This window comes from Scleropages formosus, chromosome 16 (assembly GCF_900964775.1).
Source record: "Scleropages formosus chromosome 16, fSclFor1.1, whole genome shotgun sequence".
NCBI lineage: Eukaryota > Metazoa > Chordata > Actinopteri > Osteoglossiformes > Osteoglossidae > Scleropages > Scleropages formosus.
In genome coordinates, this window is record NC_041821.1 from 22,946,239 (window position 1) to 22,963,829 (window position 17,591).

The 17,591-nt window shown below is 36.8% G+C and overlaps 1 protein-coding gene across 1 annotated transcript in view; it reads left to right on the forward strand.

The window, feature by feature from the left end:
- sorcs3a (sortilin related VPS10 domain containing receptor 3a) overlaps positions 1-17,591 on the forward strand; it is a 187,989-nt gene that overhangs the window by 148,658 nt on the left and 21,740 nt on the right. Inside the window, exons 8-18 of the mRNA XM_018750804.1 lie at positions 1,601-1,690; positions 4,696-4,875; positions 10,481-10,627; positions 11,410-11,512; positions 12,534-12,610; positions 12,900-12,991; positions 14,653-14,760; positions 15,113-15,230; positions 15,509-15,642; positions 16,750-16,863; positions 17,356-17,527. Coding sequence (XP_018606320.1) covers positions 1,601-1,690; positions 4,696-4,875; positions 10,481-10,627; positions 11,410-11,512; positions 12,534-12,610; positions 12,900-12,991; positions 14,653-14,760; positions 15,113-15,230; positions 15,509-15,642; positions 16,750-16,863; positions 17,356-17,527 — 1,335 coding nt within the window. The remainder of the gene's footprint in view (positions 1-1,600; positions 1,691-4,695; positions 4,876-10,480; positions 10,628-11,409; positions 11,513-12,533; positions 12,611-12,899; positions 12,992-14,652; positions 14,761-15,112; positions 15,231-15,508; positions 15,643-16,749; positions 16,864-17,355; positions 17,528-17,591) is intronic.

Below are 17,591 nucleotides of genomic sequence, written 5' to 3' on the forward strand. Positions count from 1 at the left end.
GGGTGGAACGAGAATGGATTAGCTAGATGTAAGAAGAATTGTCAGCAATCTCTCAAAGTGTAGGCAACTGTAAATAACTGTTAAAGAACAATCTTATCTGAAACAGTAGAAAGGAGCGATAATGAGCTCTGCCCAAGGTCCTCAAGTAAAACAAGACAGAGGAAGGTAGAGAATAGCCAGGCTGGCCTGAGTTTAGTAGAGATCTACAGTGAGGTTTGAAGTGGCAGGCTAGTATATGCATTAAATCACCTCGGAAACTGCCGTCAAACTTCTAGATAAAAAAAAAAATAAATAAATAAAACATGTCCTCCTGAAAACCCCAGTGCTGGACTTTGTACAATTAAGTTCAGTCAAGCCAGAGATGTCATATATGTCAACCACTGAAGCCAAAGTAGAAGTCTACATGTTCAGAATGAAGTAACTAATGTGATCTGGTATCATTTTTTAAATAATTTTTAAGTCAAAACCTTTGTGTTTTTGATGTATTTTTGCCAAAAGGTGAGATGTTGTGAATTAGACATTTCAATATTCCCTATATCTTTTGAAAGCTATTATGATGTATGTACATATAAATGTCCTTGGTACACATAAACCATGCAATTGCTTTTATAATTTTAACATATAATCTGTTGGATGTTTCAGCAACTTGCTAGTAAGGACTATGATCTGCGCTGAAACAGAATGAGAATTGTAGCATTTATTTCTTCATGCGGAGGGCAGGAAACATCTCTCACAGTATGACATTTCTAAGGCTTACAGTTCATTTTTTAGAGTGGCAAGCAAATTAGATGTGCAGTTAATTATGTTCTACCTGAAGACTGCAGACTCTGCCAAGTACTAACTTTGAATGCTTCTATGCTTTTTTTCGGTAATGATTTTAGACAAACCATAGGAATGCTTAGTTACATCATCAAGTTGACGTTTCAAGGAAGGCTCTCAGTGCAGAATGCCCCAATTTTGAGACATCCATGTCTTATCTTGTTACATCAAAACATGGAACATTTCTGAATAGGAAAATCATTTGTCCCTGTTTATTTTTAAGTTCAGTTACCTTAGGTTACCTTCACTTTTTTTGCTTTTGTACTCAGGACTAATTCTGTGGTTGCTACATTAGTAGAGTTGTGCATCCCATTCCTTTCTTTCTAACTGAACTGTGCACTTTCTGCACTCCAGGAGATCACACACAATAGGGAGCCTGTTCTCTTAGTGTTAGTAGTTTGTCCATTTATATATGTGTCAAGTATAATTTTCTGCCTGTTGTAATTGTCAGTACTACAAATGTTCCCAGAAACCATTTAGAAGATAATTGTTGTTTTACCCTGGAAATCAAAGTAACATATTATTGTATCGGAATAATTCCAAATGGCTCTTTATGTATATTAAATGTAAATGAGAAAATTATAATAGATACCAACAAATTTACTTGTTTGTACTGTGTTACTGTGTAGTGTGTACTGTAGCGTGTGTTTGTACTGTGTAGGTTATATTATAGCAATAGAATTTTTCAGCAGAATAAACTAGTGAGATTATACTCTGTTTGAGCTTGGGTTTTAAAGCAAATGCAGAATTTCTGTAAATATTTTTTGTAACATCTTTCCAGGTGACAGCTGCTGGACGGGCAAGTTATTATGTGTCCTACCAGAGGGAACCCTTCATGCGCATCAAACTACCAAAATATTCTCTTCCAAAAGTAAGCAAACTAGTTTTTGTTAAAACTTATTTGACAACTCATTACAGCAGAAAGTATTAAACAATTTGTGATATTACCACACATTTAAAAGTTGAAATAATACTTTGAAATGCTACTGATTGGTAGTAATAAAACAATGCTGTCTTTGTTAATAGAAATTATTGACTAAAATTACTAGAATCCAGTTAAATGTGTGCTTTAGAGGACCTAAGGTTAATGCATTACACAAAATTGGATTTTATGCTCTGATATTTTGCTGCTTCATGCTTTCTCACAGTTGAATCCTCTATTGAATTAATAAATTACTTCTTCTAATTGCACCGATTTTCCTATAACATGACCACGGGTCTCATGGATTTGTTTGTGTAAACCTAATCTTATTCAAACTGATCTAATGACAAAAAATAAAAACATAAAACATTTGTGTTTTGCAGTGTTGAACGTAAGCTTTTATTTTATATGTTCAAAATCACAGATTTTATACAAAAACTGCTCTTGGTGAAATGGGCTGTGGTGCTTGTGATCGTAATTATATGAGAGGCTGATGGCTATCAGCACTTATGGTTACCCAGCAGTCTGGCTGGAATTGATCACACCCAGAATTTCAAGGTATGGAAATGACTGTTCTTGAAGTAATGTCTTGTCAAGCCCACAAAGAGCACTGGGAAAGTGGTTCATTCTTTTTGGAATTCAGCAATAAGTTTTTTTTTTTCTCCCCGGTGGACATTGCTACACACAAGTTGAGTATGCTTTTAAACAAAACAGAACATGTGTCCAGTACCCTTTGTGAGCCTGATGCATCATTACTTGTGCCCATCTGACAGCGACCACATGCGTGGTTACCAAGCTAAGGGAGGCATGAGTAGCACTGTTGTCTCACAACATCTGAGTCATGTGAGAGGATGTGGATTTGAGCCCCACTCAACTTGTGCGGTTTTTGCACGTTCTTCCCGTGCTCGCATGGGTTTCTTTTGGTTTCCTCACACAATCCAAAGCCATGTAGGTCAGGTGAATTGATGGTTCTAAATTGCCCATAGTCTGTGTCTGTGTGCATGCGAGAGAGAGTGTGTTCTCCCTGTGTAAACATAAGTGATTGACTGTAGGTAATGTACTCTAGTGTATCTACCGCTGTAAGTCATGTTGGTTAAAAAAGGTAATTACTACATAGCGTTCATTGCAACTAGCTTTGGAGAAAAGTTGCTGGTAGTTTTATAAATGTAAAGATAGGAACAGAAGTGTTTTGCCATTGATTGCTCTGTTCTATGCAAATCTCAGGGGTGTAAACACAGTGGGCAACATACAAAGTATATAGACACTAAGCCAAACTTGAACCTCATATCTATTCTACTGAGCATCTGCGCTAGTGTGGGGTATTGGTTTTACTGGCTGCACCAATGTTAATAGGTAACAAGTTAAATATATACATTTAGCTAACTAATGAATAGCTTATAAGTCAGTACAACAAATCAAAAGAATTCTGTCACAATTTGGCCTGGAGTCAAATGAAATCTTGGTTGAATTCCATAATATTTCCATATTTTAACTCCCAATTTTAACAGTGTTTCATATTTAAAATAGATACAATATCAATCCTCAAAAATTCACGCAATACCTAAGTGTGACTACCGGATTGTTCAAAATTATTTATAGCCAAATATATTGTATTGTGTTAATTTTGAATAAACAATGTACTATGCATGTATTAACAGAAAATATTCTTAACATTACTGAGGCTCAGGTGTTATTTCCAAATATGATTTTGAAATGCTAATGTAAATGGAATTTAATCAGAAATTAAATGTTTCCATGAGCTGACTTCCTGATGTTTCATTAGCTCCTTGTCTATAGTCTATTCATTTCAACTGTCTCCCTGCTGTGCCTCTCTGCACAGACACTGACTGAAAGCTACATATAAAAGCACACTTTGAATTTTACTTTAAACCCCTTGCTAATCCATTCTTCTTGATGAGAGATGTAAATTAGTGCATCCATTCAACAAACGCAACGGTACCTGCCAATTTTCATATTAATAAATATAAAACATAAGTTTGCTGTACTGAGGCAAACGGTTAATCGTTGATATTGTATTTATAAACAGTCAAGTCAATATTTAAGTGATGTGTGAAGTTTGGACACCCATGTCCTTCATATAATTTTCCCTTGGTTGGTAAAGGATCAAATACGTGGTTATTTAAAATTTCATTTATGAGTAATGCATAACTGTCATAAAATTGTCACGTCCCCCTCAGCGCAACGAGGATCACCAGCGGCAGATCATGGAATGACTGCATAAAAAAGGGCGGTCCGGACTCCGGGGCACACTCGAACGCGGAACTTGTTCAACCTTTATCATAGCGAGTACGCGTTCCGTGTTCTTACCTCTCCTGTTCTCCCGTCTCTTGTTAAGATCCTACGGTTTTCATGATCTCCTGCTTGACTCACGGATTACGGAATTCGGTTTGTGCATGGGCGACCCTCGTTTTGCCTTGTGACCAGGCCCAGGGTCTTTGGATTCCCCTTTGAACCCCGACGCTTCGCGCTTGGGTCTGACGACGGCTTCCTTCCGAAGTGATACCATGACAAAAATAGTTAATAATACAAGAGACTCATATATACTGTATGTACACATACAAAGAGCATTTCTCAAAAAATAAAACCAGATATTATACTGAATACCACTATCCATACTGCACAAAAATCACCAAATCGACTCGGTTTCTATTTTGTTTTGCACATCTTGACAAGTGTGTACGTGCCACGTTGAACTGACCGGTTATTCACCTTAATAATCATGATTAACTGACTCTAAACTAAAATGAAGGCTTTACGTCAGCATTGTAACAATATCAAATTATATTTTTGATCTGTTTCCTTTTCAGAGACCTGTTACCTACTGTATATGAAGGTTCCATTATGTGTTTGTATCTTCTATTGACTTGTAACAGTGTAAGTAGGACATTGTCATTGGAATGGTTATTAGTAAATAAATACCTTTTCTTTGACAGGACATGCACATTATTAGCACAGATGAAAACCAGGTATTTGCTGCTGTGCAGGAGTGGAATCAGAATGACACTTATAACCTTTATACATCAGACACTCGGGGGATCTACTTTACTCTGGCCCTGGAGAATGTAAAAACCACCCGAGGGCTGGAAGGAAATATGATGATTGACCTATACGAGGTATGTGTCCATGGCCAAGGTATGTGTTTAATGTAGATCATTTTTATTGCTTTATTTCTTGATTCATATACATCTGTTTATTGTTGTAACATTATTATAGTGAATTTACTCTCAGTATACATTTTTATGCGATAATTTGTGCAGATTTTAAAGAAACCACAGTCAAATCACACTCAGATCACAATTTTCACAGGTAGTGTAGTGGTTGTAGCCATTGCCTTGCAGCCTGGTGGTCCCTGCTTCAAATCCTTACTCTTGTAGTTATAATCCTGAGCAAGGTACATGGCCAGAATTGGTACTGCAAGAATATTCTCCTCAGTAAATGGGTAAATAATTCAAATTCAAAGTTGCTTATCCAACATTGAAAGTCACCTTGGACCAGCTGAGTGAATAAGACTAATAATAAGTATACCAGACAGTTTCATGCAGATAAATTTTGATGGGTAGCTGCATTATACTGAAAGTGTACAGTAAAAGTGAACAAACAAAATGAAGCTAACTTTTTGATCACACTGTTACTGCAGCTTCAGGTCATTCAGATGAATGTCTTATAAAATAAACAATTAGTTAATTGCCAATCAGGAGAAATCAGTGTGTATATCATGGGTCCTGTTATGGCACAATGAATTGAAATGGTTTATGTGGGTGACCAGGAGAAAAAAAAAAAAAAAAAAAAAAACTAAAAGAGCCTGAGGAGCAAAGTTAGACTAAGTGAATAATTGAAATGGGGAATTAATTGTAAAGTTGTAGATGTACTTTTTCCACTTGATTCCACTGTAGGACAAAGCACTGCTCCGTTCTTTCTATGACAAAGTGGCATTTTTGCAATGACAGGCAATAAAGGACAGGACTCTTGTAGTTTTTACAGGCTCAGAGAAGACGGAAGCACTTGGTTCTTCCCTTTCCAGATATGGAACAATCAGCTGACAAATTTCCCCAACAACTTTAGGGTGATGGGCAGTTCTTACAGGCAGTCATCCACCATCAGTTTGACAAATTGGAAATTCATATAGGTGCACTCCTGATAAGTGTCTAATCCATGGTTCACTAAAGTACTCCGTGCCCCCTTTGAACATGATGTAACATAAATAACTGAAGAACACTCTTGCTATAAATATACTTTATTTAATAACTAAAGTCAGCAAAAGTCAGTATTTAAGGTACTGTAAAAAAATCTGTTGAACCTGTTTAAAATTTCAAATGGTTGCATTTGATTGCAGTGTACCATTATTTGCTGGATAAATGCTTATTTTTTGACTCATTTAATAACTATTTGTCTTAGCAGTGTGATATGTAACATCATTTCCTTGAGTTTCATAAGGTGGACATTAAAGCAGATTAAGGTCATGATCAATGTTGTGAAAATAGCTTAAGACTTAAGGTACAGCAGATAATAACTCACCTTTGTGATGAGGCAGGCATCTTCTTCAACACAATATTAGTACTGTGCCTCAAGATTTTTAGTAGCACAACCATATAGACAGCAAGTATTGCTTTTTTAAATTTAATTGCACAGCTGTATTGAAGTAGATGACATTTCAGGTCACGGACTAAATCTGGCTACAAAATCGTTAATGCAGCCGGAATTAGATTTTTTAAAATATGATGATGATGATGATGATAATAATGATGATTACTGGCCAACATCTCTGCAAGCCTAAAAAGCTTCTGGCCACCAGGAAAATAGCTGTTTTCTCTTGTTACACAAGTACTTGGGATTGCATCTCTGCAGAAGAACATCAATAACAATATACTTGGATGTGACTGCCTGGAGATCTAACATCAGCTTACCTTTTGATTGTATTATAGTTAAGATGGGGATTAGGAAAGCAGAGCGAGAGAATCTGCCCTCATCCCTGTGCAGGGATGTTGCACTGTCTCTTAGAGCAGCAGTGATCAGGAACATGCTGTGCGTGGCACATCCTCCTGGAGCCTTTAACTCGTATTCAGTCTATGGGTTTAAGAAATGCTAAGTGATCTTGACATTTACATCTTCAAGTTCCTTCCTCTAAACAGTAAAGAGCAGCATTCATAAATATCCCCAACATGTTATGTGACTTTCCTAGCTTGTGTTAGAAAATAACATGATTGATCATATTTGCCACAAAAACAACATTAATAGCAAGGTGGACAATTAATTATTCTGCTAATGAAAGATGTGGGGAAATGATATGAATTCTTCATGGACCAGTTTTCCAAGTACTGATTAAGCATAGGTTTATACTGATACAGACATTAATCTTTACAGACTCTGGAATTTAAATAAAAATTTGCTGAATATTAACTCAATATTTTTAACAGTCATAGCATGATCATGCACACCACGGAGTATAAACAAGCCACTTTAAGCCTTGGTTCCATTTTAGAGAACAGACTCAATTATTTAATTATGCTGCATTACATTATTATAACTATTGTGTACACAGGCCTTCGAATCTGGTTATTAAATATCATGCAATTATTTTTATTACTGTCTCACAAAATAGGACCTACACAAACAGTGACTTTAATGAATCCTCAAGAAAACAAAAGTAAACAAAAACAAGCCAATTCTGACCTCACATACACAAGCAATGCACTATTAAAGTGTTGTTTTTTTTTGGGTGCTGTACTTCTGTTTTGCTGTTTTGTTTACAAACTTTTTTTTTTCCCAAATGATTGATAACGTGGGCAGGGTGACTGCTCTCAGCTGTTCTTGTGGAACAGTCTCAGCATGCGTTTTTGACAAGCTGTACCTCAGTATAGCACAGGGTTTTTATATGGCGTGCTATGATATACTGAACAGTTTCCACACACACACACACACACACACACACACACACACACACACACACACACACACATTTTCAGAACCGCTTGTCCCAGACGGGGTCGCGGGGAACCGGAGCCTACCCGGCAACACAGGACGTAAGACCGGAGGGAGAGGGGACACACCCAGGACGGGATGCCAGTCCGCCGCAAGGCACCCCAAGCAGGACTCGAACCCCAAACCCACCAGAGAGCAGGACCCGGTCCAACCCACTGCGGCCCCCCCCGAACAGTTTCCCTTTCTTAAAATACTTTTGGTTTCCTCATCAATGTCTTGAACTAAAAAGGCTATATATGTGTATACACATGAATCTCAGCAAGATCATACATGTATGTGCACATTTATACACACGTTGCAATAATTTAACACGTTTAATGTTATGGTCATCGATAGATAGAAACTGGTAAGGCAATCTAAGACAGAACACAAATAAACTATGGAGGCTAATTAACTTGGGGGAAAATAGTTAAATGTTAATAATGAAATAAGCTGATTTTTTTTGTGATTGCACCAACATTGCATCATTTTACACTGAACGCATTGTTAGTTTCAGAGTTATTTTTAACAGCGAAGTTTGCCAAAAAAGGTATAAATTGTTCAGTGAGTGTTTTTTTGTGTATATTTGTATATTAAAGAATGTAAGACTGTGAAATTAACAGAACACATATTTAAACAGGTACAATTAATTAAACAACATATTAAGTATGCAATAATTAACGCTTGCCTTTGGGGGTTGTGGGTGGTTGTGGGTTGGAAGAATCATTGACCCATCAGGTGGTCCACCGACTAATTAACAGCAATACTGACCTTGCAAACACAGTAAAATCAAAACAGTATTTCGTACAACCTTATGAATAGCACAGCATAGTTAATTGTCAAAATGGTTGGTGTTAGATGGTGGTGGTAGATTAATGGTGTTTCTTGCTCAGGTTGTTGATTCAGATGTTCAGGAGTTCACTGAGCTTGGCATTTGGACTGCATGAGGTGACATCATCATGCTGTGACATCATCATGTTACATCATCACTACCACCATCATCATGATGTCACCTCTGGTGATGAAACGTTTGCAGTCCAAATGCCTAGCTTGGCAAACACCTGAACATCTGAATGACACCATGTCAATGGATATTTCAGAACATGGTTAATCTCAGCAAGACATTTTTTTCCCCTGTAGACACCTCTCACACACACACTGGCTGAAGCCGCTTGTCCAGAGCAGGGTTGCGGTGATCTGGAGCCTAATCTGGCAACACAGGGCTGGAGGGGGAGGGGACACACCCAGGATGGGATCACAATCCATCACAAGGCACTCCAAGCAGGACTTGAACCCCAGACCCACCAGATAGCAGGCCCCGGCCAAGCCCACTGCGACACTGCAGCCCCCTCCTGTGGACACCTCATGACACATTATTTTAAGCCAGCATTTGTAGGGTAACTGGTCTTTAGGAGGAGCAATTTAAGACATTTGTATCGTTGCCGGCTCGTATTGTCTTAGGAATAGATGTATGCTCTCACAGCTTGTCCAAAGCTGGCATGAACAACAGAGATCACTCTCGCCAAAATACTTTGTAAAGCTTTCAAGTGTTGTTGTAAAGCCCTGGAGTATTTGGCAGCACAGACTTAATAACCTGAAAGACTTTAAAAGGGGATTTTCAGGTTTGTAAGTTTGTTCCTCTTAAAGCACAAGAAGTCAAGTGAAGAATAGGCTCCTTGAAATGTAAAAAGTGCTTGAGTGTATGTTTGAAATATTGTATTTCAATTGGTATTGCTGTCCTTCACAATGTTCTGCCTGTTTTGAACCAGTCTACCTTTTTGTACTATACACTGTCATGGTATTACCTTTAACCAAATTTAATCATGTAGTAGGTGGGTACAACACATAGCGTAGTGTTTACAGCCACTGCCTTCCCATTGAAGGACCCAGGTTTGAATGCCAGCTCCTGCCGTGGTACAGTTAAGTAATGTATTTACCAAGAAATTGGACTATAAAAATTGTTTAAATGCATAAATGTGTAAACCGTTGTACGTTGCGCTTGAGTAAAGCATCAGTAAAATAACTAAATGTAATTTATTTTGTAAAACTTCTATCAGTAATTAACATCATCACTGTGACATACTGTATACAGTCAGTGCCATTTTTAGCGTCAACATACATTTACGGCTGGAATTATTGTTCAGAAGTTCATATGATTAATAAATAATTAAAATGCTGAATGACACTTCTGGGCAGTTGAAGAAGTTGTCTCATTAAGTGTGATATTTCCAATCCATAACATGTCTGACACTGTCACCTGCACTGCCTATTAGTGCCACTTATAGAGAGGTTCTGGAATATGGTTTGATTAAAATAGTATCTAGAGTTAAATATAATTGTGCATGTATGTGTGTATAAAGTAATGTATTCATAATTGTGTAATTCATGCCACATTAAAGATGTAGCACTTTGTTATTCCAAATACCATTTAGCGTTAAATCCAACCATGTAGTGAAATGATGCACTTAGAACAAAATCAGGAACTGTAGGTGTCAATATTGTTGTGGCATTAAATATGTTGATGTGCAGATTTTGTGACAAAGAAGATGTCTGTCTCATCACAAGGGTGAGGCATTATCTGCCATACCTGAAGAGTCTCCGTGCTATTTCCACCACATCAATCATCACCTTAATCTGCTGTTTAAACTTAGAATGAAATCTGTAAATTGCACATCATTAAGGAATTACTTGGTGACTTTTTAAAATGTATTTCTCTTGTTTGTGTGAGTGTTTTTATTTAGCCTTTTCCATTTTTCCTAGGTAGCAGGGATAAAGGGAATGTTCATAGCTAACAGGAAGCTTGATAGCCAAGTGAAGACCTATATCACATATAACAAAGGGAGAGACTGGCGTTTGCTACAAGCCCCAGCTTTGGATCTTGCAGGAAATGAGATCCACTGTGTTTTGGTAAGTGACACCTACAGAAATGGTGCTGTCTTCAATATGACTGCATAGCTGAATTAATGTGCACTTGTTTCCCTTTTAATACCTCTGTGTTGGTATTATATTTAGCATTACTTTCCCTGTGGTTCAGAACATAGTTTAACTTTCAAATAATAGCTCCGTTCTCTCTTTACTGATTTAAAATTGTTTAATTATTGTCCCCACACCTGATGAGTACTGAATGCGTTTTGGTCAGCCTAATTTGCGTAAGGAAATTAGTTTTCACACTTTTATATTAAGAAAAAGTATAACCAAGTGTTAGATGAAGACTGAATGCGAATTAGTCATTCTGGACTCACACTGGTTTAATTACCTTGAGAAATTTCCAGCCTTCCTCTCTCTTAGTGCTTTTTAAAGCTTTTCATTTATAGTTTATATCAACTTACAGTGGTTACAGCAAGATTATAGCAAAAAAGAGGGTAACTGGAGAAATAATTATGAAATATTTATCAGTAAATGTTAGTAATTAGAGAACTGGGGGTAATGTGTTAAATCAATATTATTATGGCTAAGAATAACTTTAAGGAATAAGGAGACTTAATGGCTGTAGTGTTGACTGAGACTATACTTAAAGATTTCAGTACTAAAACTGTCAAATATACCTTTAGATATTACTGAAACTTGTGTTAGAGTATACTCATCTGCATTAAGATTTCTTCGTATTACATTAAAGTGTATGATCTGAATTGTGGGGTTTGATTGCATAAAATATTGCAGGTTAATTAGTGATTTTTTTGTATCCACAGCCTTTTTGCTCCCTGCATTTACATCTGCAGATGTCGGAAAATCCGTATACTTCTGGAAGTATTTCAAGCAAGAGTTCAGCACCAGGAATTATTGTGGCTACAGGTAAGGATAAAGACTTAAAAAAAAAAAAAAAAAAAAAAAAATCAGCGGGGATATAAAATACTAATTCTTCCTGAAGGCACAATTTAAAATTAATTCATTCTTGTGTAGAAACAAAGTCAGAGCAGTGTTCAAACTTAAATGTTTGATTTGGCTTTATTACTATTGCAGCCTATCTTGTCAGATGTTTAAAAATACGGTACTGTACCACTGAGTTCATAGTCTCTAAACACTATTCATAGAAGTAGTGTTTCAGAGGACTGTGGGGAAGTTCAGTTAAACACAGTGGAAAGATGAACAGTGGGGCATCTTCAACAGGATCCATCCATTTTCAGAAACTGCTTATCCAGTGCAGGGTTACAGTGGTCCAGAGCCAATTCTGGGAAGTTCAGAGCACAAGGCCGGGAACACTGTGGATGAGACTCTTGGCCGTCTCGGGGCAATCACACACACTGGAGGCAATTTAAATTCAGCAATCCGCCTGAAACTAATCTTTTGACTGAGGGAAGAAGGAAGGAAGAGGAAAGTAGGGCACCTGGTGGAAGTTCACATAAACATGCTGAGAACATGCAAACTCCACACAGACTGAGCTGAGTTCAAACCCCTGTTTGAACCTACAGTCCAGGAGCTCTGAGGGAAAAGTGACCCACTGTATTATCCTTTAATAATGCCATTTATTAAACCTTTTAAAAATTCATAAACAAATTAATAGCATTAGCATATGATTTCTCGAAAATGCTTACCATTTTTATTGGGTACCCACAAGTGTAATTATTTGGAACTTTGTAGAGGAAAAAACTAAATTCTAACAATGCACTATAATAATACAGATTACGAGCTGACTGGTAAATGTGAATATTGTCATACCAACACAATTTTAAAATGTGTTACCAAAATGTTATGCTACAGAAAGAAGAAAATATAAGAAATAATAATATGGTTTTTTTCTTTTTTTTTTCAGTTTATAGTAATAATATAGTTTTTCATGCTTACCATTTTCTTTTTGCTTTTTTTAACACCTCAGGTAATATTGGTTCTGAACTTTCTTACAATAATGTTGGAATGTACATATCATCAGATGCTGGTAATAACTGGAGACAGGTAGGAACAGTTTGCGTTTTAATAGTTTATAGCAATACAAGGATAAAAATTTAACAAATAGTCTCATGTAATAAGTGTTCATTATAATTGACATTGTGACTAATGACATATTGAAATTCATTATCAGTTTTGCATCATGTACCTTGGCCATTAGTGTAAAATAAATGTATAACTGAGGAAAATGCACATTTAATGTTCACAAAGTAGAATACATACTGCAAATCTGGCATCATGATTTAAAAAAAAGTCATTAAATGACACTGAAGCTTTTTTTTCTATTTGTATTCAGATTTTTGAGGAAGAGTACAGTATTTGGTTTCTGGACAAAGGAGGTGCTCTGCTTGCAGTTAAGCAAGCGACAGTACCCATCAGGCATTTGTGGTATGTTCATTCAAATATACCCTGCAGAATGAAAGTCATTCTATTTTGCATTAATGTTTATATGCTTTTTGGGCTCTTATTCATTCCCTACAGGCTAGTACAGCCAAAAATGTAGTCTCATTCTTATTCTCATATCTTTTAAGATGTCTTTAAAAAACTGCATTATAAATGCAATCTTATTTAAAGTTAACATGAGCATAAATGTTTATCGTGCTATAATAAAAAAAAGCCTTTATTGATGGATGGCTTGTCTATTTCCAGAATATTAGTATGTATAAACATCTTGATGACGATGGATGGATGGATGGATGGATGGATGGATGGATGGATGGATATCGATGGTCTGTACGTTATGATATAATTATTTGGCTGTCAGTATAATACTTATGAAATGGTAAAAGTCTATCTTAGTACTCCCTTTGTGCCCCACATTTTAACTTTTGTGATAATGCATAAAATATTATGACACAAATTTGTTTCAAATGATTTTAAGTAGAGGGGATGCGGTGGCGCAGTGGGTTGAACCGCAGTCCTGCTCTTTGGTGGGTCTGGGTTCGAGTCCCGCTTGGGGTGCCTTGCGACGGACTGGCGTCCCGTCCTGGGTGTGTCCCCTTCCCCCTCCGGCCTTACGCCCTGTGTTGCCGGGTAGGCTCCGGTTTCCCGTGACCCCGTGAGGGACAAGCGGTTCTGACAATGTGTGTGTGTGTGTGTGATTTTAAGTATGCTCTTTGAAAATGTGAAAAAATACATAACTTTCAAAGGAGGTGCTTATTAACTGTATGAATGTAACAGGAGAAAAATCGTGAGTAGTTTGAATCTAGTATTTCTATACACTGAAGTCTTTGAGATCACAACTTTTAGCTTCTTAGTTTAAATCTCTTCTTCACTCTGTCATTTTTGCTGTTGCAAAATTCTGAATTCTGGCCCTTGCCTTTTTTTTGGCTGAACAGTTTCTACTCAGTGACAGCTGTTCAGAACAAGTGGTCTGTAGGAAACAGCAATGTTTTGTCCCCTGCAAAGCCAAAGAGATATTAGCAGCTCAGTATTCCCAGAATGACTGTATATTCTATGTTAGTATGTTGTCACATGAAGGCAGTTAAATGTGTAAAATACTGTACCAATAAAGTCCATGCATCCTAGTGCTTTCTTTAAGTTTTTTTTTTTTTTTTTTTTACTTTGCCACACAAGGTACTCTAGGATCCTCACTTGTAAATTGACGGTGATAACCTGTCAGATTCGATAAAGGTGTGCTGTTTCGATGAAAGTTGGAAGACATATATCATTGCCTCCCTGTTTTGTAGTTGGCAGAACATGAATCAATTCTGTCTTAGTTTGTTTTTATCACACCACACATTAACCTGCACCTGTAACATACTTCTCCTTTTTAAAGCAAAAGGTTTTTTCTTTTTTTTTCTCCAGAAGCAGTCTTTCTATGTTCTGTTTTTGCTCTTTGATTTTTTTTTTTTTGAAGAGAATCTTTTCTTTTAGCACAAGGTTAGTAATAGCTTCAAATAGGAACCTCTGATATACTGACTTAAGGCTACTTATTTCTACTGACCATTGGAATTCTTTTCTCTTTGCGATGACTCCTATAATCACGATAAACTATGTATTTTTCCTTTACCATCAAGCACATTTACTGTGTTTTGTGTTACTGACAGGATTAGCTTTGATGAAGGGAAACAGTGGAGCAGACACAGTTTTTCCTTGGTGCCCCTATTTGTGGATGGAGTTCTTGTGGAGCCTGGAGCTGAAAGTCAGATCATGACGTAAGCAAAAATATGTAATTGTGTGTGAGGAGTAATATTTCCTCTGCAGTACGAGTTCACGACAAAGGTCAGATTACAAGATGGTGGTTTCTGGCAGCTCTTGCGTAACACACATTCAAACATTTATTTGGATGGAAAACCTGAACAGAGTTTTCATAAATGAAATATATTAATGGATATCAGTCTGTAAACCCTGGTGACCGAACACTTGAAATGGGGAATGGATGCTGTCAGTGCATAACAAGATTCTAATTTTCTTCTACTGCTGTAATGTTGATGGGAGAAAAAAAAAAATTGTTATAGTTAATTTTTTTGTGAGATCAGCAGCTTCAGTGGCTATTTGTGTTTGAAGGTTTTTTGGACACTTCAGCCACCATTCTGAATGGCAGCTTATCAAAATTGACTATAAGTCCATCTTTACCAGAAGATGTACAGAAGGAGACTACCAGACATGGCATTTACACAATCAGGTAACTCTGAAATAAAAAAAAAAAAAAACAAAAAAAAACCTGTACACAGTTTCACTTTACCACATTCTCATTCATAACTTATGTGATTATGATTGCAACACATCTTCATATTTAGATTCCGCTTGCATGATGAACTGAAACGTTTTCTTTCTAATTAAGATTAAGGATGGATTGTATGCCTTAGGTTTGATTACATTTACCAATATTTAGTTGGTTATTTGCTGCAGAGAACATGTCTGAAATGCACTGAAATATTAAATTCTGATGTGATTTCAAAGGGTGAGCCTTGTGTAATGGGAGAGAAACAAATCTACATGAAGCGCAGGCCAGGAAACCATTGCATGCTGGAAAAGGACTATTCCAGAATACTTTCAGCTGAACCTTGCATCTGCAGAGCCTCAGATTTTGAATGGTAAGCTTGATTCCGGGGGAGATGTTCAAGTATAGCATTAAGATGTAATAGTACTTTTTTTTTAGTTTCAAATCATAGCAGAGGTTATGCAACACCACACTGCTTTATTTACATGCATTCTCTTTCCATATGTGCCTGCATGCTCCCTTTAATTAGATGGAATGCTAGGTTATAGGGTAAAGAGTGTGTCTAAATAGTGATATAAATGTTTATTCTGTTAATACAGCATGAATAATATATCTTAAAAATGAATGACAGTCATGTTCTGAAATCAAAGCAAATTAAAGCAGTTAATTTAAAGTCTGTAAAAATAACTTCAATCTAGAACAACTATTATCAGTGTTACCTTCTACCCATGAACAGGAATGCCGCTTATCAGAGTTTCACGCTCTGGTAAAGGGCTTTTTAAGCAGTCTTCTGGAAAAGTGCTTTGCACTTGATTTGTTAAGGTAGGCCTTAAATTCCTCAGACATAGGCTTAATCCTTTACACTTCTGCAATAGGGTCCAAACTCTTCCTAACATAAGGCTAGTAAGCATTTAATCATTCTCTGTATTCTTTACTTTGAATGTGAATTTAAATAAATACTTTAAAAAAAGATGTCACGGAAGTTCCTGAAATTGTCTTTTGCCCTTTATCCAGTCTCTACTACTTTGATACAACAGTAATATCAGTAATATATTTTTTCCTATAATGGAGTTCATAGAAGGTCAAAGAGGTTCCTAAACTGGAATTCACAAGGTTTCCGAGTGTACTATTTTCATGAATATTTTCAAGGGAATGACTAATCTAATGAGTTCATAAATGACTTCTGCAGCTGGTGACGTAAAAAGAAATGGTTAGAACTAAATACACATGATTTTGGAACTAAGGACACAATAAAAACAGTTTGTTGACTGTAAATTGTAAAGTGCATATTACTGGAGTGGAACATAAATGAATGAAGTACTGCACTGAAGATATTGATTTTGTGGAAGAATAACCCATATTATTATTATTATTATTACAAGCAGTAGTAAAATAGCAGCATATTTTGTAGGTGTAATTATAATTAGGTAACTGGACTTAACTAATTTTGTTAACTGAATTTACTAATTTGTCTCTTCAGTGATTATGGATATGAACGACGGAGTGATGGGAAATGCTTACCAGCATTTTGGTTTAACCCTGCCTCAGTGTCCAGAAGCTGCAGCTATGGGCGAAACTACCTCAACAGCACTGGGTGGGCTTCATTTACGTTTATTCCTTTAGCAGACGTTTTTCTCCAAAGCGACGTACATCTCAGAGAAAGCCTCATCCTCCGGTTCCGACTGTAATTTTTCCAACGTGACCATATTATATGAGACGTTAATTCTACTGATGATTGCGGAATAACATGACTATTATTGTTTGAGCTCTTTGTGTTTCACAAACCTACAGATTCTTAAGTTTTTTCGATGTGCTACTTTTTGGGACCAGAGCTCTTGACTACAGACTACAGACAAAAGAAACTGTTCTTTCCTTCCTGTTTGTTGTCTTAGAGAATGTTCAAAATCACTTTGAATGGTGACTTCATGAGTTTCTGTACCAATACTTTTGGACGTTTGGAAATAATTTATGTTTAGAAGTACACCTATAAGTGGATTGTTTTCATTGTGAGATTTCTCCTTCCAAGTCTGATAAAGCTCTAGAAGGTGAAATGCTTTTCCGTTTCCTTTGGATGTGCCTTTGTCAGGTACCGGAAGGTAGTGTCCAACAACTGCACTAAGGGAGTGAAGGAAATATACACCGCTAAGAAGCAGCAGTGCCAAGTTCGAGCTCCCAAAGGCCTTCAGCTCCTCACCAGCGAAGGGAAAATGACAGCCACGCTGGGCACCAATGTCACGTTCCTTGTGCACCTTGAAGAGGTGAGTAAATCATTCACTTAGTTTGCTGGGGGCAGACTTTATGCAGGGAGGCGCGTGGTAGAGA